The sequence below is a fragment of the Callospermophilus lateralis genome, chromosome 2, assembly GCF_048772815.1.
Source record: "Callospermophilus lateralis isolate mCalLat2 chromosome 2, mCalLat2.hap1, whole genome shotgun sequence".
NCBI classification, from domain to species: Eukaryota; Metazoa; Chordata; class Mammalia; order Rodentia; family Sciuridae; genus Callospermophilus; species Callospermophilus lateralis.
This window is the reverse complement of record NC_135306.1, coordinates 3240514-3267346: the sequence shown is the minus strand read 5'-3', so window position 1 is coordinate 3267346 and position 26833 is coordinate 3240514. Positions and strand designations below refer to the sequence as shown.

The 26833-nt window shown below is 55.3% G+C and overlaps 1 protein-coding gene and 1 non-coding gene across 2 annotated transcripts; one reads left to right on the top strand and one right to left on the bottom strand.

The window, feature by feature from the left end:
• The first annotated feature begins 6238 nt into the window (after positions 1 to 6238).
• Positions 6239 to 24305, top strand: Wdr5 (WD repeat domain 5). The gene is made up of 14 exons (XM_076845128.2): positions 6239 to 6328; positions 8488 to 8654; positions 9270 to 9378; positions 9698 to 9771; positions 10083 to 10172; positions 10332 to 10421; positions 10572 to 10655; positions 14770 to 14825; positions 17556 to 17602; positions 19832 to 19907; positions 20503 to 20536; positions 20807 to 20881; positions 21510 to 21597; positions 22394 to 24305. Exons 2-14 carry the CDS (start codon positions 8574 to 8576, stop codon positions 22492 to 22494), a joined length of 1005 nt encoding a protein of 334 aa, XP_076701243.1. The 5' UTR covers positions 6239 to 6328; positions 8488 to 8573; the 3' UTR covers positions 22495 to 24305.
• Positions 24306 to 25877: 1572 nt separating this feature from the next.
• LOC143393285 (U6atac minor spliceosomal RNA) lies at positions 25878 to 26003 on the bottom strand. Its single transcript, XR_013090581.1, has one exon. It is a non-coding gene; the product is annotated as a U6atac minor spliceosomal RNA (small nuclear RNA).
• Positions 26004 to 26833: the final 830 nt, after the last annotated feature.

Genomic DNA, 26833 nt, shown 5'->3' with positions numbered 1-26833 from the left:
GCGTGTGACCCCAGCGAGCGCGAGCGTCCCGCCACACACCCGAGCGCCGGCAGCCGCGCGCCTCCACAGGCGCCCGGTTGCGCTGTAGCTGCTGTCAGTAGTGAAGGACAGGGACGGTGAGCGACCCCGAATGCCAGCAGGGACAGTGGTGCCTCGAGGTGGGGCAGCCCACGTGACCAAGTATCTTGCGGTCAGGGGACCGGGGCTGCACGGGGCCGGACTTTCTGTTCTGAAACCCGGAGGGTGTCCGGCACCCGGGATCGTACTCACTTTCGGGGCTAACCTGGAGGGGCCACCTAGATAGGCCCGGAGAGGGGTCCTGATGCAGGGAGCAGGCTACAGGGTGAAAGGGAGCGGAAGGGTCGTGGAAAAGGCCTGGAAGGTCACCTAGCCAGGCTGTAGAGGCAGAGAACAGGCGCTGGGCAGATGCCGCCGACCCATCCTCAGGCGGGGCAGGATTGTCTCCTCCTGTCCAACCTGCTCCTCTGCACCTGGGAAACGGGCCAGCAGAGGGCGACTACCAAGGCCTGGTCCCAGTTAGGAGAAGCTGTCAGTTGAAGGCCCTTGAGACCCAGGGCCTGTCCTGATGACCACCATGAAGGTGCAGGAACAGGAGAGAGGGCCCAGGGACCAGAGGACTAGCATGAATCCCCCAAAGGCTGTCCTGGCAGAGTTATGGGGGTGGGGGATTTACACCAACCCCACCTAGCTGGGCTGGCTGGGAGCCCCAGGGTCTTTGGCAGTGTCAGCAGCTCCTGGACCTTGAACAGTGGCCCAGTGGTGGCAGGCCATCCAGCCTGGAAATCTGGTGAGCAGAACCCGGGGCCCTGGGTATCCCCCCAGGTCCCTTGACTTCCAGACACTCCCTGGTCAACTGCCATCAGAATCCACCTCTTACCCACCCCCAGCTCTGGCTGGGCTGCCCATTTAAGAGCCAGCACCTGTCCTGCTGCAGGGCACCTTCACTTTCTGTTAGGTCAATGGAGGTGGCTGAGGAACAAAGCACAAGCAACCCATGCAAGAGAAACACCAATCAGGCGCTGACAGAACCGCTGGCGAATCAGTGGGGTCTCCTGGCCAGTTCTGGATCTTGGGGGGTGTCCCCCACAATTCCCCCAACCCCTGTAGGACAAGGGACTCTAAAACCCCTTTTCCTATCCCCAGCCCTCCCTTCTTGCCCTAAGCCCAATAAAAGTTCCAGTCCGGTCCAGCCCCGGAGCACTTTTCCTCAGACCCTGGTCTTACCCTGTTGGTCTGAGGGTCCTGCCCAAGAGCAAAATCTCAATTAAGCCTCGTTCAGCAGCCTTTTAAAATCTGCCCCCTAGCTGGGCGTGGTGGCACATGCCTGTAATTCCAGCGACTTGGGAGGCTGAGGCAGGAGGATTGCAAGTTCAAAACCAACCTCAGCAAAAGCAAGGCGCTAAGCAACCCAGTGAGACCCCATCTCTAAATAAAATACAAAATAGAGCTGGGATGTGGCTCAGTGGTCGAGTGCCCCTGAGTTCAATCCCCAGTAGAAAAAAAATTTTTTTTTGCCTCCTTTTGTTCGACACTGCCTGACCTTCCCCGCTGGGGCTGGCTCTCTCCACTGCCCGCACATGATGTCTTGAGTTGGGGAGTCCACTGCTACCCAGGAGATGGTCCTGGGTAAGATGTGGTTTTCCAAAAGCTTTAAGTCCTAAAGAAGGTGATGCTTTAAATTTCAGCTTTCCTACTTCAGAGACACCCTCCTCCTGTTCATGGGGTCCTCTCTTCTTCAACCTTAGCACTTATCATTCATTTATATACCCGCTCACCTTCCTTCCACAGACTACCTACTTGCCCATCCCTCCATTTATGCATCCACCACCATCCATTGTCCATTGTTAGGGTCTGAATCTGAAATGTGCCCCCAAGATTCATGTATTTAGGGTTTGGTTGCCAAAGCAGCAATATTCAAAGATGGCACTTTGGGGGCAGTGATGGATCATGAGGGTTCTGATATCATTGGTGGGTTAACCCATTGATAACTGAACGGACAGATGAAAGGTGGTCAGAACTGCAGATGTGGGGCCTGGGAGGGTGTATCTTGTCCTCTGTCTCTGCTTCCTGGCCGCTGCCCTTCCACCAGGATATTCTGCCCAGTCTCAGGCCCAAAGCCATGGAGCCAGCCCACCATGGGCTGAAACCTTGAGCCAAAACAAATCTTTCCCCCTTTAAGTTGTTTTTCTCAGGTATTTGTCACAATAGAAAAAGTTGAGTACACACCCATTCATCTACCCAACCACCAACGTATCTCATCCCATGACCTACAGATGTCCTCAGAGAAGAGTTGTCTCCAGAGACAGGCCTGGGAGTTCCTGGAGAGAAGGGAGAACTCAACGCAGGACCAGTAGGATTCTTGGCGCACTTGAGGGAAAAGGATTTCAGCATGCGCTAGTCAAAGGCACTGACAGGCTTATTTAGGAAAGTGGAGACACATTCCAGGAGAATGTGGGTGATCTCAAGAGTTTTGGGGTGAGCAAGGAAAATACAGTCAATGGAGAATGTGGACCATATCCAGAGGAAGAATTGCCCATTGGTGTGGGGTGTTAGTATTTATAGAGGGGTGGTTGCTTGGGGCTGGACTACAGGTGGAGCCAGGGCAGAGCTACACACTCTCATGCCTGTTTTCCTGGGCCTGCCCATTGCCCTCAAGTTTCTTTATTGCAGACCAGGGCATGGGCCAAGGGGATGGGTAGGTGGCACAGGAGTTGAAACCATCAAGGGTGCTTTCTGCATTTCAATGGTTCATGCGTGTTTTCCTTGAGACTCTGTATCTCTCCCTTTTATGTGTCCCCAGATTCCTATCTCAAATCTATCTAACTTCCCCCCCCCATCCACCCACCAATCCATAAGAACCCACTAAGTTTTTGTATTTTGGTACTGGAGATGGAACCCAGGGGCACTTAACCACTGAGCCATGTCCCCAGTCTTTTTATTCTTTATTTTGACACAGGGTCTTGCTAAGTTGCTTAGGGCCTTGCTGAATTGCTGAGGATGGCCTTGAACTTGCGATCCTCCTGCCTCAGCCTCTGGAATTGTTGGAAAATATTTTGGATTTGATTGGGTGGGACCTGAAGTGCACAGTGCGGAGGCCTGGAGTGGAGGGGGAGGGGGAGTCTGAGCATGTCCCTGTGAACTGGAGGACAATGGGAAGCCCATTTGGAGTCTTCAACTGGGGAGTGACAAATCAGAGCTGGGTTTTTAGAAGTTCCTCTGGAGTGTTTTGGAAAAGACCAAGCCTGAGTTGGGGCCAGGGTGGGGCCGCATATGGAAGGATTTGAAAGCCTTCTGAGAGGGATGGAGGGTTGCCCAGTCCCTGTCTGGTCCAGGCAGGTGGGTGGAGAGAGACAGAGAAACCATTCTTCAAGGGATGTGGCTTCCTCCCCTGCCATAGTCACTGCCTTGTGCTCCAGGGCACCTGGCCCAGGGAGCAGGCCTCCTGGGCACACAGACCCACAGGGAGCTGTCTCTGTTTCCTTTATGGGAGGGGATTTCAGACTAACTGCTTCTCTGGGCTCCTGTAGCTATGGCAACCGCCCACCCTCTGGCTTGCTATCTTGGTAGAGGTTCCTGTAACAGAGGTCCACTTTCTGCTCTGCCGCTGCAACTTACTCTTAACGGACATGTTTCTTTGTTGCAGTGGGCAAAAGGTGTGACCTATGCAGTCCAGGGGGAGAAATAAAGAATGTCCATATGCTTCTGCCCTAGTCAAGGCTTTATTCACTCAACTCGCTCAATACAATTTCACTCTGTAGGTTCTTAATCAAGAAAACGGCAATCCTTAATGCTGGGCACTGCAACAGACATAATCAATTCACAGCCAACAATTCTAGAGTAATTAATTCACAGCAAACAATCCTAGATTAATTAATTCTGAGCCTGCAAACACACTTAATCATGACAGGTTCATGACAGACATTCCCTCTGCATATTAAGCTCAAGTGCCAGGTCTAAAGTCTCAAGCCTTAGGCTCTAAGTCCACAGATGCCCACTCACTCAGACGGAGGTGATCAGGTCAGGAACCCAGGCAGGCTTCTCCTGGGGTGGAGCAGGCGGCTGGCTGAGGAGGTTGTCGGGAGAAGTTACGGCTCTCACCAGGGTCAAGATATGGCTGTAGAGTTGGAGAGCGGTGAGGAAGATGCAGAGAGAGGATCAGCAAACAATGACAGGTGATGGGATGTCAGTCCAGATCCTCATCAGGCTCTCCAGCTTGTGGGCATCAGTTTCGGCTGACTGAATATCTGTTCATTTGCTCTATTATTTTTACTAAATTTTTGGGCTTTTGACCCCTCTTCAATCCTTATCAGCTACCACCGGATTTCTCAGGGACATCATTTACCCTGGGGTTAAAACTCTGGCCTGGTGGTCCCCACCCTGATCTTTTCGCCTTTACCTTTTATCAGGTCTTTCCCTCCTATCCGAGGAGGCCAGCTTTCCAGAGGCTTCACTCTGAGTTTATCAGGGCGGGGAGAAGTGACTTGTTTGTGCCAGGGAGCCATACTAGAGGGCTCTGTTAGGCAACTGTGGTGAGACTGCAGGTTTCAAACTGGAGTTTTTAAAATGGAGTTGCTTAGGCTCAGGCCCAAGACCATCCTCACATTCTTTCCCTTTCTCTCCCCGCTACTCCCTAATTGCTCCTTCTCCCTAATCTCAGGGGGAAGCAGGATTAGCAATCCATCCTAGGCAGAGTTACCTGTCCTTGAGCACACACATACACACCACAGGAACAAAGTAATTCAGACTTTGGGGATGGTTCCAGAAGATCTCAGAAATGACTATCTCCCAAGTTAACAAGTGAATTACAGCTCCAACAGAGAACACATGCTTTTGAATCATCTCCTTAAAAGCCTCCTGCTCCCCTTGATGGGCAGAATCACAGCCTCTGGGACAGGAGTTCTCTGTGCTTCTTCTTTGCTAGAAAGCAATAAAACTTCTTTTCCTCAAAACCATGTCTTTGTTATTGGATTGGCATGGGGACAAGGATGGAGCTTTAACAGTTTCTGTGTCATTTGGCACGCTTTTTAAAAAAAAATCTTTTGTTTTTTAGTTGTACTTGGACATAATACCTTTATTTATTTTTGTGTGGTGCTGAGGATAGAACCCAGTGCCTTGCACATGCTAGGCAAGTGCTCTACCACTTGAGCCACAACCCCAGCCCTCACTTTTTTTTTTGTACCAGAGGTAGAACCCATGGGCACTTAATCACTGAGCCAGCCCTTTTAGGTTTTATTTTGAGACAGAGTTTTGCTAAGTTGCTGAGGCTGGCTTTGAACTTGGGATTCCCAGCCTCAGCTGCTGGAATTACAGGCGTGCCTGGTGCTCTTTTAACTGGAAGACAGAAGGCCGTAGAGTACCCTACCTAGGCCTGTGTTGAGCCTTGGGGCTGTGGGGTCATGCCATCCTAAGATTTGAAGACCCATGGGGCTGCAGAAGACCAGCTTACGCTCTCCTCCTGCCCGGTGGCCTCCTCTCTAGGTGTCCCCTTCCTCATTTGTAAAGGGAGGCAGAGGAGGACCCCAGGAGAGAAGGCTATGCCACCACCCACCCACAGCAGAGCAGCCTGACAGAAGGGACCGGGAATTCACGTACAATCCTCTGGGTGCTAGGAGCTGGAATTCTGGTCACCTTCCCCCTTTGACAGTAGTCATCTGGCGCCATCTAAGGGGTAGTTACAACGTGCCAGAGGCTTTAAAAGCTAGTCTAGGTGATGGAGGGCCGGGTTCGGCAACTGCACGTGTCACCCCGCCCCTTCGTATCCTCAGGTAGCCCCCGCTCCTTCTCCACAGGTGCCACTCTCCCAGCCTGCCCGGACACGGGTGCACAGCTCTCTGAACGAGCCCTCTCTCCCGAATAAAATCTGAGTTTAAGAGGACGGATAGGGAGGCCACCTGGCCTCGGGCTGGGGCGGCCCAGGAGCGCTGGCCTGCAGGGGTCAGGCGTGGGCCCTCGAGGGACCAGGCGCGGACCCCTGTCTTGGGGCGCCGGCCCGGGCCGTACCGGCGCAAGGGACCCAGCAACACGCTCCAGCGTACCCTAGAAGGAACAGGCGAATAGCCCACATCCGCCAAGCTTGAGCTAACGCTTCCGGTAGAAAACGCGGGTCGTACGCGGCTCCTTTAAGGCGGTACGCCCTCCAAGGCTTTATGGCCCTCGCTGCCGTCCGTAGCCCCACCCCGCCGCCCCGCCCCCCGCGCACGCGCGCCGCCGCCCGCCGCCCGCGCCCTACCGCGTCCAGCTCGTCCGCGCTCGCGCCAGGCGGCGGCTGCCGCGACGCCCGCCCCCCCCGTCCCGCCGCGGCCGGCAGGTAAGAGGCGGCGCGAGCCAGAGATGGCGGGGCGGGCGGGCTCCCGCAGGACCGCCGCACGTGTCCGGGGCCTCGGTCCGCCGCCGTCGCGTGATTCCTGCCGCCGACCCCGGAGCCCGCCCGCCCTCAGTGTCCCGCGTGCGCCGCCCGCATCGCCCGGAGGGACCCCGGCCGCGGGCTGAGGCGGAGCGCACCCCGCTCGCGGCGTCTGCGGTCCCGGCGGCAGAGGCGCGCAGCCCCGCCACCTTCGCGCAATTTGAGAGCGGCCGCCGGTGCCCTCCCAGCCGCGCGCCGGGTCCGAGCCGAGCCCGCAGGCTGCGAGGGGGGGAGCCCGGGAGCGGCCGACTGCCCCGCCGGGAGCGGCCGACTGCCCCGCCGGGGCGCGGGGCCTGATGCGCGCTGACGGGGGCCGTGGCTGCTGGCGGGCGACGGAGGCCACCCAGGTCACCTTTCTTGTGCTCTTTCCCCAAGGCCCAGCCCCCGACCCTTGGCCTGCTGCCTCAGCAGTTCCTAGAACCCGGGCGTTCAGGGAACGTGGCCCTGGACCCCACCCGGTGCAGTGGGAGCTGGTTTTCTTACATGTTAAGTGTTTTGCGCGCCTGAAGGTTTCTTGTAAGATCGTCCTGTGTTGTTCCTCACCAGGGGCCGCCTGCCTACCTCCAGGTGAACTCTGCTTTAGGGGAGATGGTACCGCTTCCGCAGCCCCCACTCCCCAGTGGTCCAGACCCAGTGCCACAGCCCCTTGTGTTGTGCTGGTGTGGTTCACCGGGGTTGGCGCAGGGCTCAGGTCTTCTCCGCTCTCAGCTTTGTTTGGGTCTCCTTGATTCCTGTCTCTCTGATGCCTGCCCAACCCACAAAGGAGATGGTGGCCTTGGGGTTACATCAGGTTGTATCGAGGATAAGTAACAAGCAGCTGGCATTTACCAGTGCTTTGTCCCCAGAGAGGTCTGCAGAACCCCCACGCCCATCCTGCCCCCTGGGCTTTAGGCACAGCACTATCCATCTCTGGGTGGACTCTGTTGCAGGTGACAACGTGGCTACACCAGTGTCCTGTGTGGTGGAGTTGTAATTTCTCTCCCTTTGAAGACCAGACATGCTCCTTTTGATGGCCTGTTTCGCCTTAGTGTTACATGGGCCTGTGCAAGACTTCAGTCTGAAGCTCCAAGCTAGAGTTTACCGTGTGCAGACTCATTTTCGAATGGTAGAGCTGAGTATCAGTCCAACCAGTGGCATTTGCAAGCATGTCTGTGGCTTCTCTTTTTAATGATGCGTCCCTGGTTGGATAGCACCTTCATGAGGTGTATTCAGGTAGCACGGTCTGTCATATTAGAGGAAACAGTCACTGGTTTTGGATTGACATTGTTAAGCCGAAACTGGATGGAGCTGCAGTTTTTTTCCCTCTGCAGTGTGAGTCTTAATGCAGGATGCCCAAGCTGCACCCTAGGCTGCTTCTCCGAGAGCAGGACGTGGAAACTCTTGGGGCAGAGCCCACTCTGGTATATTCTTGGGGTTTTTCAGTAGTACTGCATGGGCTTGGAGTCCTGTGAATGTTGGTGTTCGGAAGGCAGCCTTGCATCTGCAGTCTGTGCAAGGAGCAGCGAGGCCCACCCATAGGTGCTGACCACTGGTTGCGTACTCCTTTGTGTTCACACAGAGCTGTTAACATGATTGCATCCCCTAGGCTTCATTTTATAGTTTGGATGTGCTCCCAGGCTTGTGCACCCTGAAGCTCAGTGTCCTGACATTTGACAGGTTGGTTTCTGTCACAAAACCTTTCTTTTCTTTTTGATGTGTCAAAGGCTCCTGGAATCCCTTGTGTTTTGTTTGCATGCTTTGTGCTGCATTTCTGCAGATGCCTGGATAGTGTAATAGGAAGCCCTGCTGTGTCTTAGGATCACAGAAGGGGTGAGAGCAGAAATATCTTGGTGCCAACTGAGAAGTGGTGGCGGGAGTTAGGGTAATAGTTACATTCTCCAGTTTGGAACAGCTTCTTTCGCGGCAGGTCTCAATATGGTCAGGTTTTTCTCTTTCTTATCCTTTCTCCTGGAAATTAATTGGGAGGGGGATAGTATGTAGATAGAACCCAGGGCCTTGTGCATGCTAGTGAGCTACACCCCCATTCCTGGAAATTAATTTTCTAAAAAATGATTTGTTTTTAGGCCTCCATTAAAGGGTTTGCTTAGCAGATAGGCTGTTCCCTTGTGACTCTCCACCAGAGGTTTCCTGCCACGTGGGCTTCAGAGCAATGGCCACGGAGGAGAAGAAGCCCGAGACAGAGGCTGCAAGAGCCCAGCCCACCCCCTCCTCATCCGCTACACAGAGCAAGGTGTGCTCCTGGGGCTCCTTGGGGCCTCTGGGAGGTTGTTGCAAGCCAATTGTCCAGTCTCCTCTACTCAGATAAGCTCCTTTGTGAGAAGCCACTTTTATTCATCGGCCACTTATTGTAATGACTGCCTACTGTGAGTCATGTCAAGGATTCCCACATCTGTCACCTAGGGGGCAATGGTGGGGGGGTTGGTTCTGATTGCAAATCTGTGTACCCAGAAAACATCGCTGAGTAATCATCCCATCCAGCCCCATGTTCCGTCTGTTCTGCAGACCCTCTCCCCAGGCACAGGAAGCAGGGCCTTCAGACGCCCTCTGGGAGGCCTGGGCATGCTGGAGCTGTGTGGATTTGGTGGCCATGCCTGGTGTTGGGGCCAGGGCTGGGCCCCAAGGGACCTCAGACATGTATCTGGAATGGTGGAGTTGCTGTGCTGAGGGGGGACTGCAGCAGAATCAGGGCTTTGACGGGGATGTAATGGGCTGAGACTTAGACCTGGTCAACATGAAGGATGATGTTGGGTGGTTGGTGGGCGCTTGGTGTCTCACTGTGGGAGTCCAGGCAGTGACCAGGCAGTGTGGTTCCTTAGGCTCACTTTAGCTGCACTCTCTCCAACAGCCCACACCTGTTAAACCAAACTATGCCCTGAAGTTCACCCTGGCCGGCCACACAAAAGCTGTGTCCTCCGTGAAGTTCAGCCCCAATGGAGAGTGGCTGGCAAGCTCATGTGCGTATCATGGAGCACCTCTGAATCACAGATAAAGAGTGGGGTGGGTGTGCTTCCCAGGGGCTTGTGGTAAATGGTGTGTCCCTTCTCTGAAACTGAAGAATCACTGCTTGTTGAAATTGTGCCAGTTACCTTTCTGCAGTGAAGGGGCAGAGTTGGGGGGGCTTGCCTCTTCTACTTGTGACTGTGCCTTCGGGTCCCTGAGTGATCTGAGCTGGTTGGCAGGGGCTTAGGGTGTGGGACAGCTCAGGTTCTGGCCTTTGGGTAACTGGACAACATATTCCTACCCTGAGCATCAGCTCCTTTTCATTTCTTTCAGCTGCTGATAAACTTATTAAAATTTGGGGAGCCTATGACGGGAAGTTTGAGAAGACCATCTCTGGTCACAAGCTGGTAGGTGTGGGGAGCAGGTGGCTCTGGTGCTCTTGAGAGGGAGGTGCAGCTTAGTGCCCTCAGCGTGTGATTGCCTGCTGCTGCTCTCCAGCCGTTCAGCTCCATAGGTGTGCGCCTGCCTGTCTCTGAGGCCAGCAGAGCCACTTTCTCTGGGCTCCCTGCCATCTCCTCTGGGCCGCGAGTGTGTCTTCCTGTGGCTAACACTGGCCAGAGGATTTCCCCAGGGGCAATGATGAGTGTGGGGACCTTGGCCTTTTGCTGGCCAGTGGTGTTTTGTCCTAGAGGATGGTTACTGTGTTTTTCTCCTCAAGGGAATATCGGACGTAGCCTGGTCATCAGATTCCAATCTCCTCGTTTCTGCCTCTGATGATAAAACCTTGAAGATCTGGGATGTGAGCTCGGTGAGTGTCATTGGTCCTCTGTGGGCGGAGGTGGCTGAGGAGGGGTAGGGGCCAGTACAGGTGGAACGGGATGGCGGTTGCTCGGTTGCTCGCAGTCAGCACTGGTGTCTGGGGAAACAGCCCCTGGGAGCCACGTGGTCTCATCCTGCTGTGTTGTAGGGCAAGTGTCTGAAAACGCTGAAGGGGCACAGTAACTACGTCTTCTGCTGCAACTTCAACCCACAGTCCAATCTCATCGTCTCAGGGTCTGTAAGTGCGCTGCTCTCTCCTCTGGGAGGCGCTATGGGTGTGCTGTGTCCTGTGCCCATGCCCAGCATGGGACAGGCAGGTCTGGGTTCTGGGGCCTCTGTCATCGCCCCTCCTTCCCATAGTCATTTCAGTCGCCTCTCTTGTCTTCAGTTTGATGAAAGTGTGAGGATATGGGACGTGAAGACGGGGAAGTGCCTCAAGACTCTGCCGGCTCATTCAGATCCAGTCTCAGCTGTAAGTCCCCTGATGGGTGCATGTGGCTTCACCTGGCACACTTCCGCTGGTGTGCAGCCTCTGGGGCTTAGGCCTGTGTGCTGTGGAGGAGAGGGAGTGGGTGCCTGTGGGAAACACCCCAGGACCCCTTGAAGGCTGGGAGGCCAGTGGCCATGGCTTTCAGGGGGTTTTCCCCCAGAACTGACTCCCACAGGCTATGCCTGGAAGGGTGTAGGAGAAGAGGGAGCTCTGTGTCAGGCTGGGTGACCACAGTTAGGTGAGTTCTGTGTGCGGGGAGCTGATGGGTGACGGGACCTGCCCAGTCATGGAGAGAACTGTGGGGACCCCTGGTGGCAAGGGCCATGGGGTCTGTGTCCTGCCATTGCACACGCACCATCCCAGTGTGCAGAACAAATGGACAGAAGTCATACTCTATAGAAATGTAACAAACTATTGTTTAAGAGAGTAGCCCAAGCCGGTGTCACACGCTTGTAATCCCAGTGGCTCAGGAGCCTGAGGCAGGAGGATTGTGAGTTCAAAGCCAGGCTCAGCAAAAAAGCAAGGTGCTAAGCAACTCAGTGAGACCCTGTCTCTAAATAGAATACAAAATAGGACTGGGATGTGTCTCAGTGGTTGAGTACCCCTGAGTTCAATCCCTGGTACCCTCACACCCAACAAAGAAAACACGTTAAAAAAAGAGTGGCCCAAGGCTGGGTGAAGCTCTGGCTGAGTGCTTCCTGGGCATTCATGAGACCCTAGGTTCCATCCTAGCATCCCACAGACAAGGTGCTTGAAGGTCTGTGTTAACAAGAGCCCCAGGTGGTTTTGTAACCACACTGTGGATGGAAGAATTGCAGAAGGATCAGGCATGTGGTTTGTTTTAGCCAGCACGAGTGGCTCACTTTTCTTTTTCTTGCTGCTGAGAACTGAACCAGGGCCTCACCAGTGCTAAAGAAGCCACAGCCCCAGTCATTTTTTTAGTTTTCATATTTTGGGACAGGGACTCACTGAATTACATAGGTTGGCCTCTCAAACTTGTGATCCTCCTAATGCAGCCTCCTGAGTAGCAGAGATTACAGGTTTGCATCTCTGTGCTTGATGGAGCTGCTCACTCTTTGAAGTCCTGGTGGTGTAGGATATTAAGCATTTTTGGCCTTGGAAGGCTTTTGCCCAGCTAAGACCACATAGCAGACAGACAGGCGACCTGGCCCTTGGTGGCCCAGAGCCGCTGCTAGCGCATAGGGCACTCTGCTGTGAGAGGCACGCAGGCAGCAGTGCGCACAGGACTGGCTCAGCCCTGCTGCCAGCCCCTGCCCCCCAGCATCTGAGACCCCAGGTAGAACTGGCTTTCACATGGGCTTGTGAGTGAGCCAGGAAGCAGGGGCTTGGGAGCCTCCCAGTGGTGAGGGCTGCCGGGCTGTCCTCCATGGGTTTCCTGCAAAGATTGTGTGTGCATGCTCAGTGGAAAGGCAGGCAGGTGAGGAGTCTCCTGAGCTCTGCCCCAGCTGGTGACAAGAGCTGGTGTCCTTGGTGCCTGGGCTTCTGTTTTGTGTGTGTCTTCAGCCTTCCTTGCTGCTGTTCTGTTTTTAGATGACATCGTTGATGTCTGCTGCTTCATAAGGTCCCTTGGGTGTTCTGGTTGTGTGTATCTGTGGGCCAACATGGGAGGCCACATCCTTGACGGATACCTTTGGTGACCTTGCTTGTATCTATAGGAGTGACCGGTTTGTACTGCATTGGCACTTGTGGGACAGCTGAGCAGGCGTGTTTGAGCTGGATACTGGGCTGTGGGTGCTTGGTTGGCTTCTCTGCCCCCCTCCACCTTGTCCGCCTTGCTGCTGTGCTGAGCCTTGCCCACATGCCCACATGTCCACATGCCACACGCTGGTCTTTCTGTCTATTCCCCTGGGCACTGCCTGGCTGTAGCTGTGTTTCCCCCGCTCAGAGGTCTTCCTGGCAGTTCATCTGAGGTGGCACTTGGTCCCCTGTGAGCTCTGCCTTGCTGGTGCACCTCTTTTTCCCAGTCTGTGGTGTGGACTGTGTTACCTTGAACTGAATGTCTGTTGAGTGGAAAAGCCACGTTGAATGGGCCACTTTTGCCAGTAGGTAGGTAAGTAGAGCATGAACTGGGCTTATGAGTTTGGGCCTGTGTTGGCTCGTTGCCATGGAGCAGAGTGCCCTCAACGAGAAAACGCTCAAAATCCTCAGGCTGTTTTGTGGCAAGGGCTGTGTGTGGGCAGACGGGTTGTAGTTAGTTGGGGAGAACTTTAGGGACAGCCCCCAGATGTTTGGTTAAGGACCTGGTGCTGCAGAGCAGCTCCGTGTGGGCTGGTAGAAGCAGTGATGACTGTCAGGAAGCTCAGAGCTGCTCTGTCCAGGTGAGGCCACAGTCTCACATGGTGTCAAGCAGGGGTAGTGCTGTGAGTGCAAGGTACAGAAGCAGCACAGTGGAGAAGTGTCAACAACTTTTTCATGCTTTTTATTAGTCTACATACTGAACGGCGTCTTAGGGTGAATGAGCCTACCAGTTTCACCTGTTCTGTGGACTGGAGCTGAGAGGGACCTCGCCACCACTGTGGCTTGTGGTGTCCCCATGGAGTCTAGCTGATGTCCCCTGGGTGAGCCCCCTTGGCCAGCAGCAGTACCTCCTGAGTGTATTTAAAAGGTATGTTTTTGGGCCTGTCACAGCCCCGGAGTCAGGATTCAGCGATGAGTCCAGGTGCTGCCCTGGTGGTAGCAGTCTCCCAGGAGCCCCTGCTGAATGTGGTCTTGGCTATGTCTGGAGACTTGTTGTCACAGCCAGGTGCTGCAGGCCTCTGGTGGGTGAGGGATAAGACTGTGGCTACATGGGGCAGCTCCAGGTCAGAGTCTGCTGAACTCTTCAGCCCAGGTGGGGGAGCACACAGCTCAGCCCTGTCCCTGCATTATGACACCTGGGGATTCCCTGTGGCTTGACTTACAAAGGAAATGTGTCCCTCAAAGCATGGAGCAAGGCTTGTTCTGGGTCGTGTCTGCCTAGGTCTTCACCAAAAATGATTGAAACTTGTGCTTTCTTTCTTTCTCTTTTTTTTGGTCCTGGGGATTGGATTCAAGCACTCAACCACTGAGCCATATCCACAGCCCTGTTCTGTATTTTATTTAGACACAGGGTCTCGCTGAGTTGCTTAGTGCCTCCTTTTGCTGAGACTGGCTCTAAACTGCTGGGACTGTAGGCGTGGCCACCGCGCCCAGCATTGTGGGACTCAACTCCTGGCATTGTGGTTCCATTTATTCCCACTAAGCCTTACTTGGAAAGGAGAATTTAAGAACTGAAATGAGTCATTGAAGAGGAGGACTGTTGTCAGGTGCAGTGTCCTTTCTATTAGAAAGTGCTGTCCTGGGGTGTTGCTCCATGGTGGAACACTTGTATAGCAAGTGCAAGGCCAGAGCTTTAGTCCTAGTACCCCTCCAGGAGAAAAAGAAGATAAATGACCTTGTTCCCCTCTCTGGGGAGCAAGGCCGGACCTTTAGGACCTTTAGATGGAGTGAGCCGTTGGTCATGGGAGGTCGTCTTGGGCTAGTGGTATGCACGGAACTCAACCTCTTCTGAGGCAGGTGTGGAACCACCTGGATCCCTTCTGTCCAGCTGAGAGCTCATGTGGGCTCTCAGTTCCCGGCCTGGGATCAGCAGTCAGCTAGGTGTCTGGGGCTCAGCTTCTTGGTGGCTCTGGTGGGCAGGCACAGGTGTATGAAGGAGAGGGACCAGAATTCCTGCCTTTTGCCTTTCCTCTCTGTTGAGTCAGGGAAGTTAGGTTCGGGCGTATTTGCCCTGTCAGGCTGTCCTCAGCAGGACAGATAGACAGGCCTGGAAGCCGCCCCTCTAGAGTCCTGTGGGCCTTTGTGGTTTGGCTTGAATCCTGTGGGGTGGTCTGGCTTCGTGCTAGGGCTCAGTCCTCTGTCACTAACTGTGCTGGACAGGGCAGGTGGGGCATCGCTGAACTGGTTGCTCCTGATTGGCTGTGTATGTCTGGGTACCTAGGAGTGGTGAGGCCTGTGTCACCCTGTCGTGAGTCCTGGGTGGAGGGTGCTGGGGAGAGGAGTGGTGTGCAGATGACTTGGAATAATTTTTGTTTTCTTCCTGTTCTTTAATTCTTAGGTCCATTTTAATCGTGACGGATCCTTGATAGTTTCAAGTAGCTACGATGGTCTCTGGTGAGTGAGAGGATCTTATTTCATGTAATCAGCAGGTGCTCATTCAAGGTCTGCTCTTGAGCTTTCTGGCTCTGGGGTGCAGTTACAGAAAGGACACATGTTCACCTTCCAGAAGCACATCCCAGTGGGCTGCAGTTTCAGTGCAGGTGGGGGAAGAGCTAGGGAGGGAGACCAGCCAGGACTGGTGGGGGAGCAATGGCCAAGAGCTGCGAGTATGTCTGCATAGCTTGTGGAGAGAGGCTGACCTAGCTCGAGACGACTCTCTGGTGCCATTAACCTGGCAGGGGGTGTCCCAGCCAGGTCCCCTGGGTGTTATGCTGACCTGGAGGAGGTAGATGCTCAGAGTTGGAGGAGATGGGAAGACCCCTGGGGCAGGTACGAGCCCAGGCGGGAAGCCTCCGATGAGTCCTGGCTGGGGACCTGACTGAGTGGTGGGGGAAGGAGGGACCACTGATGCTGGCAGAACTTGGCAGTGGGAAGTGAGGGAGGAATGCTAGCAGAGCATCCACCTGTAGCACAGAGGGACAAAGAACATGCCTGGCCATGTTGGTGGGAAGGCGTGAACCACAGAGGGGAGCAGGGTCTGTAAGCATGTGGCAGAGGGCGGTCAGAACCAGCAGCAGGGCCAGTGAGAAAGAGCCCAGAAACACGGCAGCCGGAGCATGGTGATAAAATCCAGAAATGGGAGGAGAATATGACTGGTTTTCTTTTTTCCCCCAGTGTTGACAATCTAAGCCAGGGTGCTCTACCACTGAGCCCTGTCCCCAGCCCTTCTTATTTTTTTTGAGACAGAATCTCAAAAAGTTCCCCAGGCCAGTCTTGAACTTATGATCCTCCTGCTTCAGCCTCCTAAGTTGCTGGGATTTCAGGCATGCACCACCGCATCCAGTACGACTTAAAAATCTGGTGGTTGAAGATCTAAAGGTGTCCTTGGTCCTCATGATTTTATACCTGAGTTCAATAAATAACACACTTTTAAGGTTATCTAAACTTTCCCACACTAGAAAGAGGAGCTCCCTGATCTAATCCATCTTTGGGGCCTTGCATACCCTTTCTGCCCAGAGCTGGAGGGCTGTTCCCCCATGAGCACTGATGCCAGAATGCCAAGGAGAACCAGCAGGCTGAACCTGAGCGTGCCCCACACGGTGCACCACACCTGCCCGGCCAGGGGACTCACAGGGTGATGACGGAGGGGGTGGCAGACACCTGAGAACTGGCTCCCCAACACTGAAGGTGCCAGCCTCCTTGTCATTACCAGTAGAGACAGGTGCCTGAGCAGATCTGGCAGCCCTCCTTGTGGACACCTGTAGTGGGAGACGCCATTGTGGTCATTTGTGGAATCTAGAAAACCCTGTAGTGTGTGGTGACAGGTAAACCCCTTACCTGAGCCAGGAGCAAAGTGCGCCTGGCCGTCCCCCTCACTTGGCACCCTCAGCTTTTCTAGTTAATGTGACAGGAGAACAGTTGGGTGAGGTTAGATGGGGCTCTGTCTCCTCATAGAGATATTTACGTTTCCTTAAAATTTAAAATTAAGCATTGCTAAGGTGCTTTGCCCACGTTTACCTATTTACCCCTTTTTGAGGATCCTTCCTTGGTTCTTGTCATCCCCACTTTGTGCTTGGGAAACTGAGTCTGGCATAACACTTGCCAGTTGTCCCTCTGCTGGACAGTGACAGGCAGGACCCAGGCTTCACAGCTGGGCTGTGAGCCCCAGCCCTGCTGCCATGGTCTGTGCTGTACACTGGGCCAGGGGCTGTTCTCCTGTCTGCTGGGAGTCACCAGCTAGAAGATGGGGTGCTCTAGTGTGAGAGCAGCACAGCATGGAGCTGTTCAGGAGTGTGCTCATCAGAGACCAGGACCTCAGAGAACGGGCATCTGATGGAGGATACCCGTCTGGTGCAGGGTGGGACTGGCAGCACTGCCATGAGCCTCTGCAGTGTGAAGCGGTTGCCTTAGAGAATCCCCCCAAGTTCTTGCTGCGGCTAGGTAAAGGGGTGAGGCTGCAGGGCAGGAGGGCTGCTGTCAGCTCAGTGGGTTCTTGGAGCTGAGGTGGCCTCCTAAGCACACAGGTGGTCTTGTTTGGGGATCTCAGTGCTGTGGGGTCCCTCTTACGGCTGGGGAGAAGAGGCCATATCAGAGTAGCCTGGGCATTGTTGCCTTGGGGTACAAGGAGTATGGCCCAGCCTGGGGACTGGGGGACTTACACTGGGAGATGACCTGTCCACGTGTTATGGCTAGCAAGTTCCCACGTTCAGCCAGCACCCCACCCGGCATCTCTGGAAGTGTGGGTGCTGAGACAATGCACGATGGGGCATGTTTCCAGTGTGCATGTTGGCAGAGGTCACAGGAACCCTGAGACGGGCGTGACGTCAGAGCCTGGCATGACTCCTGTTTTCCTGTTACTAAACTAACGGGGTCGCTAGGAAATGGCACCAACCTCCTTTTTACAAGGGTCTGTCCTGTCCTACCCTGCCTGCCTGTGTGTTGGGGGTCCCTAGAGTCTAGACCTGCCGGTAAGCCCTGCAGCGCACCCTCGGCCTTGGCTGCCTCCTGCAGAAGAGCCTAGCCCAGTCCCTGGGCCATGGAGGCCTCCTGTGCTCACAGGCGTGGTGCCCGGTCAGTGTCTAGGACATAGGAGAACAGCTGCCCAGGTTGTGAGTGCAGTGGGGCTGGTCCCAGAGCCAGTGGTGGCAGCTGGCCTTCTCATACGGTTTTGTTCTTGCTTTGAAGCCGCATCTGGGACACCGCCTCGGGCCAGTGCCTGAAGACACTCATTGGTGAGTGTGCCATAGGGGTGGGGCTGGGTGGGGCTGGGCCTGCGGCTCTTCATCTCACTGTCGACTCTTCATCTTCACTGTCGTCCATCTCCTACTAGCATCTGCTTCCTGTCGAGCTCTTGTTCCTTTTGTGAAACTTGCTGCTGTCTTCTCAGGCCAGTCTGGGGCCCCTTGGCCTCTGTTGTCTGGTCTTGCTCAGGGCTGCTCCGCTGTGTCCTCAAGTACCTGTGCCCTGCTTCTGGCTACTGTCTCTGGGGAAGTGTGCTCTCCTGTTTGGGTGCTGCTGAGGCCTGATGGCTTCTTGGGGATGAGGGAAGGGGAGGACCTGGCATAGTGGGGTGGGGCAGGTGGAAGCCTGTGGCTGGAAGGGTGTTCCCTGGAAGGTTGGTGTTCAGGGCCCAGTCTCTGCAGGCCTGGAGAATTGCAACTTCAGCCTAGGATGCAGAAGGGACAGCGGTGAGGAAGCTGGGTGGTGGTTACCCCACAGGCCTCCCCTCAATGTGTCCACCTGGGAAGCTGTTTTCAGGCTATCATGGTCCTGAAGCTCTTGGTGGGGCCCCATGAGTGGGGGACAGTGTACCTGGACAGTGGCCTTTATGCCTTCCTGCTCTGGGAGCCCATCTTCTTACCACCCACAGCAGACTCATGACCGTGTCTGTCAGTTTGTCTCCTGGTGCATGCCCAGCTCTGCTGCCAGGACCCGTCCTGGTGCACAGAGACCAGGGAGGTGCTACACATGCATATCTGTGTGCTCCTGCTACCACACTGTTGTCCTCATAGTGAGCTGCCCTCAGGGGTATCTGCCTGTCACAGAGCAGGTACTATAGGCAGAGAGAAGTCAAGTAACTGTTCTGAAGCCACACAGCAAGTGCAGCCATTGCTGTGTCTTTGGGGGGTTGGTTTGAGGACCTACCATGAATACCAGACTCCTCAGGAGCTTGGTCCCCTGTGTAAAAAGGCGTGGCTAGAGTAGGGCCTGCGCACATCCTCATTTCTAGACTGCTCCTATGTGCAGTGGAAACAGTGGTCACACGGAGGCAGACTTGCAGCACGGGGCTCCACGCTGGCCAGAGTGCGAGGCTGGCAGGTGCCCGGAGCAGGGTCTGTGTGCGCTGAGCCCCCTCGTCCACGGGGACCAGGCAGTGCTGGTCTCACAGCAAATTCAAGTCTCGCCTTTGAGATTTTCTGAAATATTTTTGTTTTTGTAGTAGTTTTGACCTGTGGCTGATTAAGCTGTGGGACGTGGACTGCAAGTAGCAGGGCCAGGACTTGGGCCAGGACTTGGGCCTGGCGTTGACTAGAAGAAGGCCTGAGACACAGGGCAGGGTGGGGGCGGAAGTGGAGGAATGGCTGTCTCTCCTTGGCCTAGTGAGCTAGATTGCTGGGGCCCAAGTGGCCAGGCAGCTGGTGTGTCCGGTGTCCTGCTGGTTAAAGTGGCTTGGGTTTAAGCACCGGGCGCCATTTGCACTGGTGTGCCAGTGGGCCGAGCTTCACACTGCCTCGTGTGCCTTTTCAGTGTGGGTGACCAGCCCCAGCGAGCGGAGGCCCTGGCAGACCCCTGGTGGTAATGCCGTGTGCTTGGGGCACGGGGCATGGGGACCCTGGCAGGCTGGACAGCCCCTTCCCAGGAGCACCTCCCCTCCTTACCCGGGAAGAATGTGCATCCTAGCGTCCCTGAAGTAGAGAATGGTCCCCCTGGGAGAATGTGCATCCTAGCGTCCCTGAAGTGGACCTCGACATGTCCTCAGTGGAGACGGGTGGCCCCTGCCTTTGCAGGCCCTGCGTTGAGCTTTAAAACCAGGGCATGAGGAGCAGAGCTGGGGGTCACAGAGGCTGGACCCTGAGCCACACCAGAGGAAGGCATCGCCATGGCTGCAGCCCAGCTTCCCCCTGAGGAGGTCTCCCGGCCCGCTCAGGGACTGGCGAACCTCAGTCTGTGTGGGGCAGCCAATGCCTGTCCCCCAACTGAGGAGACCCCTCAGGCACTTTGTTCCTCAAGTCCTGGCATCTGAGGGCCCTTGGGTCCAGGACGCCAGGCCTCGAGAACACACTACAAGGCCGCCCTGGGATGGGGAATGGGTGCTGGTGGTTCTTCAGGGGCTCCCAAGGGTGGTGGTGCTGCACTGGTGGCAGCAGCCTCACACGGTTGTCACACTTGGTGACGGGGAGCAGCCGTTGGGCAGGCTGTCCTGCTCTGTGTGTGAGTCGGCCTGCCTGTTTTTGGCACAGATGATGATAACCCCCCGGTGTCCTTTGTGAAGTTCTCTCCAAATGGCAAATACATCCTGGCTGCCACTCTGGACAAGTAAGTGCTTGATTTGTGTCAGGGGCAGGGTATCTCCCACCAGTGTGGAACTCCGAAGGCTCCTTGTGCTTGGCGTGGTCCAGACCTAGTGTGGCTGGGCTATAGCTGGTCTAGCCTGTGCCTGGAGCTGCAGGCAGGGCAGGCGCTCTGCCCCTGAGCTGCCCCTCGGCTCCTGAGCACCTGGTTTACCCAGACTGGATAGAGTCTCCCCTGCGTGCATGCTTGGCATGGTCCACGTGGCTGGGTGTTTTCCATGATTTGTACCCTCCCTGGGCTCAGGGTGAATCTCACTACCCTGGGTTTGGTCTGTGGAATCTGGAACTGAGGACTTGCCCCACCTTTTTGGGACTGGCAGCTGAAGGAGGGGCTACAGCCCCCAGAAACTGAAGTCTGGCTGTGAGCTGCTCATGTGGGGGGTCCTCCTGCTGGCTCCAGTGTGCCATCAGGTTGCTGGACTTGGTAGACCTGAGTCCCCCTGGTCTGGGCGCCCTTCCCTGGTGGGCTGGGCTTCCGATACCAGCAGCCTCGTGCCTGGTGCTGTTGGTCTCTGGTTTTGTGGCGTGGCGGCAGCTCCTCACCCCTCTCTGTCTTGCAGCACACTGAAGCTCTGGGACTACAGCAAGGGCAAGGTGAGCTCCGGCCCGGGGTTGTTGGCGGTAGTGCGGCATTCTGGGAAGCAGAAGCAGAAGGGGCTGTGGGGCCCACAGACCTGGGGTTTCTTGCCTCCAGCCTGCAGATTGAAGCTTAGAATGTGGTTGGACCCCGGGTTGGGCTGTGTGGGTTCTGTGTATTTAGAATACTTTCCGAAGTCAAGTTCAGCCAGCAGACTGTGCTCGGATCTGAGCGTTCTCCAGAATGCAGGAACCTGGGCTCTGACCCTGCTGCGTCTGCCTTTTCAGTGCCTGAAGACGTACACTGGGCACAAGAATGAGAAGTACTGCATTTTTGCCAATTTTTCTGTGACTGGTGGGAAGGTGAGTCCCCTTTGAGCAGCCTGCCACCCTCCTCCTCTCTTCCTGATGCCACCCCACAGGTGGCTCATGTCCTTCAAGTTTTCCTGAGCCCACAAGGTGTGTGTTCTAACAGGGTCGGGTCACAGCTGTGCAGTGCAGGGGCACCTCCTCCCCTGCTGCTGGGCCCACCTCACTCCTGGGGCCAGCCTCCCTGAGGGGCCGAGCTGTCACTGGCCAGCATTGTCTTCCTGGAGTCAGGATGCTGCGACTGTGGCTTGCGTTAAGCCCTCTGTCCTCTCCCAGGCCTGTCCTCCCGGCCTGGACTCTGGTGTCATGCTCTCTGTCCAGTACCTCAGAGTAGATGGTGACTCTGGGTGGAGTGTGAACGATAGCAGAGCCCAAGGGTGGTGGCTGAAGGGAGCAGTTCACACCCTGGAGGCACTTGGGGGATTGAGCTCATGGGTCTCAGCTCAGGCTGGGGTGAGGGGTCAGGGCGACTGTCAGTCCTGCTGCAGATGGGGAGCTTTGTGTTTTGGGTTGAGCATAGCAGCCACGAGAAGGATGGCGCCCAGGTATGTAGCTGGAAGTTCAGCTGTCCCCATGCTGAGCGCTGGCCTGTCTTCTCTTGTCCCCGGCTATGGTGACTCAGTGGATCGTGTCTGGCTCTGAAGATAACCTGGTGTACATTTGGAACTTGCAGACGAAGGAGATTGTCCAGAAGCTGCAGGGACACACAGGTGGGTCCCCTGTGGGGTGACTGCCTAGGGGCGGGAGGCGTGCTCTGGGGATGTGCTTCCTGCTCCTCTTCCCAGGCCTGCCGCCAGGTGTGTAGCACTGGGCCCCAGAGCTGGTCAGTCCTGGCTTGTGGTTCCTGGTTCATGCCCAGAGCTCTTGGCCTCACCTGCCCTCCTTTTGCCAGATGTCCACTTGGCTCTGTGACTCCCCAGGTGGCTGAGGTGTGCGATGGTCCCCGGTGGCAAGCTGCATTTTCTAGAGGCTCCAGCCTCTTTGAGGATGCGCTTCCCACCTCCAGCAGAGTGTGCTGAGCAGGCGCCTTGTGTCCTTGGCTCTGAGGGGGTGGCTCCTGTGCATTCCCAGTGCCCTCTGCTGTCCCCTAGCTGCCCTTGTCCTTGCTCTTCCACTTGGGTCCTGGGAGCAGCGTATGGCGCTCCTTTGGAAGTCTGAGGGGTGCTGCACTTTCTTCCTGAGGTGGCAGTCTTGGGGCTCAGTTTACGTAAGGCTGCAGACACCTGACAGTGCCAGCCCACTGTGCCAGCTCCTTGATGCCCACGTCCCTGTCTGGTGTGCAGTTGCCTTAAGGTGGCCGAGCATCCTGGTGGGGCTTGGGCTCCGTTCTGTGGTGGGGGGAGGCACAGAGGTCACCTTGAGAGAAGAGCGGCCCCTGCTGCTAGCAGCACTTCCAGCACTTGTCCTGGAACCCTTCCTGGGTGGTCACTGGCTGGGCAGGGTGTGGCCTTGTCCTCCAAGGCCAGCAGGGCAGTGGGGCTGGCCTTGACCCCTTTCTGTTTGCAGATGTTGTGATCTCCACGGCTTGTCACCCGACAGAGAACATCATCGCCTCGGCTGCGCTAGAAAACGACAAGACCATTAAACTGTGGAAGAGTGACTGCTAAGTGCCCTGGTGCCACAGGGGCTGTCGGGACGTTGAGCCTGATGGGCAAGAAACGTGGCAGAGGGGCCCAATTCAGGCCTGAGGTGGCCGAGGGGAAGTGCACGCCACCAGAAGGTTCTAGAGGTTGCTGTGACACTTCTGCCAACTCTGCCCTGTCTGGGAGGAGATCCCAGTCTGTTGTGCTGAGAGGCAACCAGATTTTTAATTTTTTATTACAAGAGTGAAGTTCAATTTATCATGGGTTGTGTTTTTTCCAGTAATTGTTCTGTACATTTTTGATATTTTACTACCCAGTGGGAATGCTGTGACCAGTCCCCTCCTGGGGCCGTGGGCCACTTCCCCAGCCCCTCCCACCCTCGCCTGCCACGTGGTGTCCTCACGCCGCAGCTCTGCCTGCCTGCCTGTCCGTCGACCCCTGCCTGTTGTAGTTCCTGGCGCGTTTCCAAGTCTTCCTGGAAAGTGCAGCGCTGTAAGGTTGCCCGTGTGAAGTCCTGTGTTTTGGGAGTTGGAGGCTGGTGGCCTGGCAGCTTGGTGGCTGCAGACAGTTTCCCCTTCGTGCCCAGCACTCACACAGCTGCACATGAGCTGTAATAAAAGGTGGGATTTTATATACACTTGTCCACAGCGTTCTGATGTGAAGCTCGTCCCCTGGAGGAGGGCAGGAGGTTGGAAGGGGCTCTGTCCCAGCCCCTGCCGTTGCCTCCTGTCTGAAGGCCAGTGGGAGGGGACACTCTCCATTGTCAAGGAGCGAAGCCCTGGAGTGGCCTGTGTGGCAGGAGGTGCCTGAGCGGCTGTAAACAGGTTGGGCTCAGGCCAATTTGTGCGGGAGGGAGGAGGGCAGGTGTTGCCTGTCCCCTTGTTGATGGCCTGAGGACCAGCAGGTCTGCTGCCCCTGAAGGCACGACCTCCTTCCTTCTTGGTGGCTTCTGCTGTGGGCTCCTCAGGGATGCTGGGTGCTGCCCGTGGGCCTGCCCCTTCCAGTCCCCACCCCAGCTGGAGCCTCTGCAGCAATCTGGCAGGTTTGGGAGGTGGCAGCCGAGCTCAGAACCTCAACTGCAGTTTGTCACAGCTGCTGCCTCACTGTGCTCCTGGGGAGCCTGACCCCGAGCAGGGTGGATGCAGGGGTTCCGACCTAGGTCTGCTGGGTGAGACATTGTTGGTGAGGACACGGTGGAAGGCTTGTCCCCTCACCTGTGTGCCCTGACTACAGCAATGCGTGGAGCTGGTGCTGGTGCTTGGGAAGCCTGCCAGGTTTGGGTCTGCAGATGCCTCGGCTAAGACAGGCCGGCTCCCCTGTTAGGGCCCCAGGTGGACAGGCCTGGGAGAGGGAGTTGGGGCTTTCCTGGAGGGGCAGTGGGGTCAGTCAGCTGTCCCTAGCCAGGCTCATGGGGATCCTCCAGTGACTAAACAGGGTGAGGTAAAAATCCTATAAGGAAGCTTCCTACAGTTTCTGTCTCCTCCTCCTGGAAAGATGTAAGCACGTGGGTTATCTGTTCACGAAGCCCACTGCTGCAGGAAGAGGTGGCTTCTAACGCCGGTTGCAGCCCTGTTCTGCCACTTGCTTGACCGTCACCAGAGGGTCCCGCTGGCCTCATGGCTGTGCTGCTGCAGCTCCCCTGGCACTTCCTGAGGGGAGCGGCGCCTGCCCACCCTGCCTTCTGAGGGTACAGCCCCCTCCTGGGAGGAGGAGGAGCTTGCTATGCTCAACGCTGTATTCTTGAATATAGTTTATTTTTTCTACAGTTGAATTCTGTTGTAGATTTATGTAAAAATACACCTCTTTTTGGAAATAAAGATTTTCATGTCTTGTAATTTTGTCCCATAAGAATTTCTTTTCTTTTTTAAATAGCACAAATTTATTTCTCACTTCCATTGACAAGGAGCTGGTTGAAGTCCTTCAAGGGTGCAACATTACAATCCCTGTGTCCAGGGCTTAGTGGGAAGCTGGTTTTGGAATTTGGCCATAACTCACTGTCCTGGGGCTTGAGTGGCCTTTCCCAGGCAGGTATCTCCTTGGTGCACACAGGATATCCCTCACCTGAGCTGAGTGCAGCCTTGCTTCGGGCACTGTCACCTTCCATCCTGCGGGAGCTTGTGTGGGTGAGGGGAGGTGGTGTGCCTGCTCCTCCTGCAACACAGAAAGGGCACCAGTCTTCGTGTACTGTTTCCACTCTGCCTTTCTGCTGTCACTCCTCTGCTAGCCCCTTCAATAATTAGGGTTCCAAAACGTGGGTGCCTCCAGCCACAGTGAACATCAAAGGCCATTTATAGATTTGGGGTTGTCTACAGGATCCCCATGAAATAGATTGATTTTATTTTTGAATTTCAATTTAAATTAGACATTCTCTGAAATTGCATGTGTTAAAGGTAGAGATGTGTAGGGACACGTTCTGGTGTCCACACACCAAAAAAAAAAAGCTTTGATGGTGGCCTTCAGAGATGTGAGGTTTAGAAGTCCTCCCAGTGGGGCATTGTGGCCCCAACTGTATACCCAGTGATTGGAGGCTCACTGAGGCAGGAGGATTGCAAGTTGGAGGGCAACCTCAGCACTATAGTAAAAAACTAAACTGAAAAGGGCTGGAATGTAGTTCTGTGGTGAAGCACACTGGGGTTAAGTCCTCAGTAACAAAACAAAAAATCTCAACAAGTTGTGGGTCCAGCAAGCGCCAGGGGTGCACAAAATGGCCTAAATTTCTAACTCACAATATGATGAGGAGGGTGATGGTCCTTGACATTGGCCCTCAGACTGATCAGTGTCTCCCAGTGTGCTTTGCATGGTTTTAAAAAATAATCTATTATTGTGGAAGTTAGATATTTGTGTTAATTATTGACATTAAGAGTGCAAAGCAGGGGGCTGGGACTGTGGATCAGCGGTGGAGCGCTAGCCTGCACGTGTGAGGCCCTGGGTTCGATCCAAGAAAAAAAAAGGTAAATACCTTTGTGTCCAACTATAACTTAAAAAAAAAAAAAAAGTGCAAAGATGATAAATAACTCAAATTTCTACCATTGCTAACAATTTGGGGATGTCTTAAATGTAGTTACTATTACAGAAGCTTTCAGACAGAACAGTGGAGAGAGGGAGGCCTGGTGTGGTGGCGGGTGCCTGAGGCCAACTGATCAACTTAACCAGATCCTGTCTCCCCTCCCCAAATCACGCAGCCCTCAAGTCCTGTCCTCTGCTGCTGTTCCCTGGAGGTCAGAGTTTGTCCTGTGAGCGAGACTATCCCTACACTGTCCCACCCTAGAACTTCAGGATTTGACGCTCTGACTGCTCAGTTGTCTTGTGCTTTAACGCACTTGCGGACACGCCTGTATCCGCTCGCGGCACCTGGTACCTTTCCATCCCGGACCATGGTGGGTGGGTAGGAAAAAAAAAAAAAAAAAAAAAAACGATGGTTAGATGCCACGAAGTAGGTGGCAATGCCTTAACCGTATGCGTGTTGTTAGGCCCGAGGGCCTCTTCCATCCTTGTCAAGGGGAGTGCTAACCTTCTCTCCTTTCATACAACACGCTTAAGCTTGCGCGAGGTGGCTATTTAAGGACCATTTTCCTGCACACTTTATGGTAATGGTGACTTTCTGTTCGCCATCAGTAGCAGCCACAGGTGGTCATGACTCTTTGACTATTGAGTCACCACTACTACATTTGATCACTTTTATTAATTTGAATAAGAAGGGAGCAGATTTTTTTCTTACGCTTTAATGAATTCATAAATCCAGCCAATCAGGATAAGGGGAACACCGGAAGTCACGAGCGTCTAAGAAGCCTACTCCCCCGGAAACAAAACAGGGCGGGCGCGCACTTCCTACGGATGGGTACACGTCTCACGGACGGCGGGAAGAGGAACCGAATTGTCTGCGGAAGTGGAAATGGCGGGTAACGAATCAGAGGACGAGGATAGGAGATTCCCCGCATCGGACTTCCGGACGCGGCCCACGCGCGGAACTGTGGGTGCTGCGCCTGTTTTGCGCTTCCGCTCAGGTCCGCGCCTGCGCCATGCCGTTCCGCCTTTGGCTGAGGGTTCGAATCCCAGAGCCCGCGCTGCCTCTGGCTCGCGCGTTCTCTTCCGGGCCGGGATGTCCGTGCGGCGCTGCAGACCGGCATCCGGCTGTCGTTCCTGCGACAGGCGCTCAGGCTCAGTTCTTTTCTGAAAAAAAGCCAGTGAGCTCAAACGGGCCAGGCGGCGCCAGCCTGATCGTCACACCACGACTGTGTGTCCACGCGTGCGCTCGTGTCCGCACGCGCACTCCCGCCTCCTTCCCTGGAGACGGCCTGGAGTGGCCTCCCCCGAGCGCCGGGAGGACGCGGCGCCAGGTGTGCCCGTGTGGGCACCGCGCAGA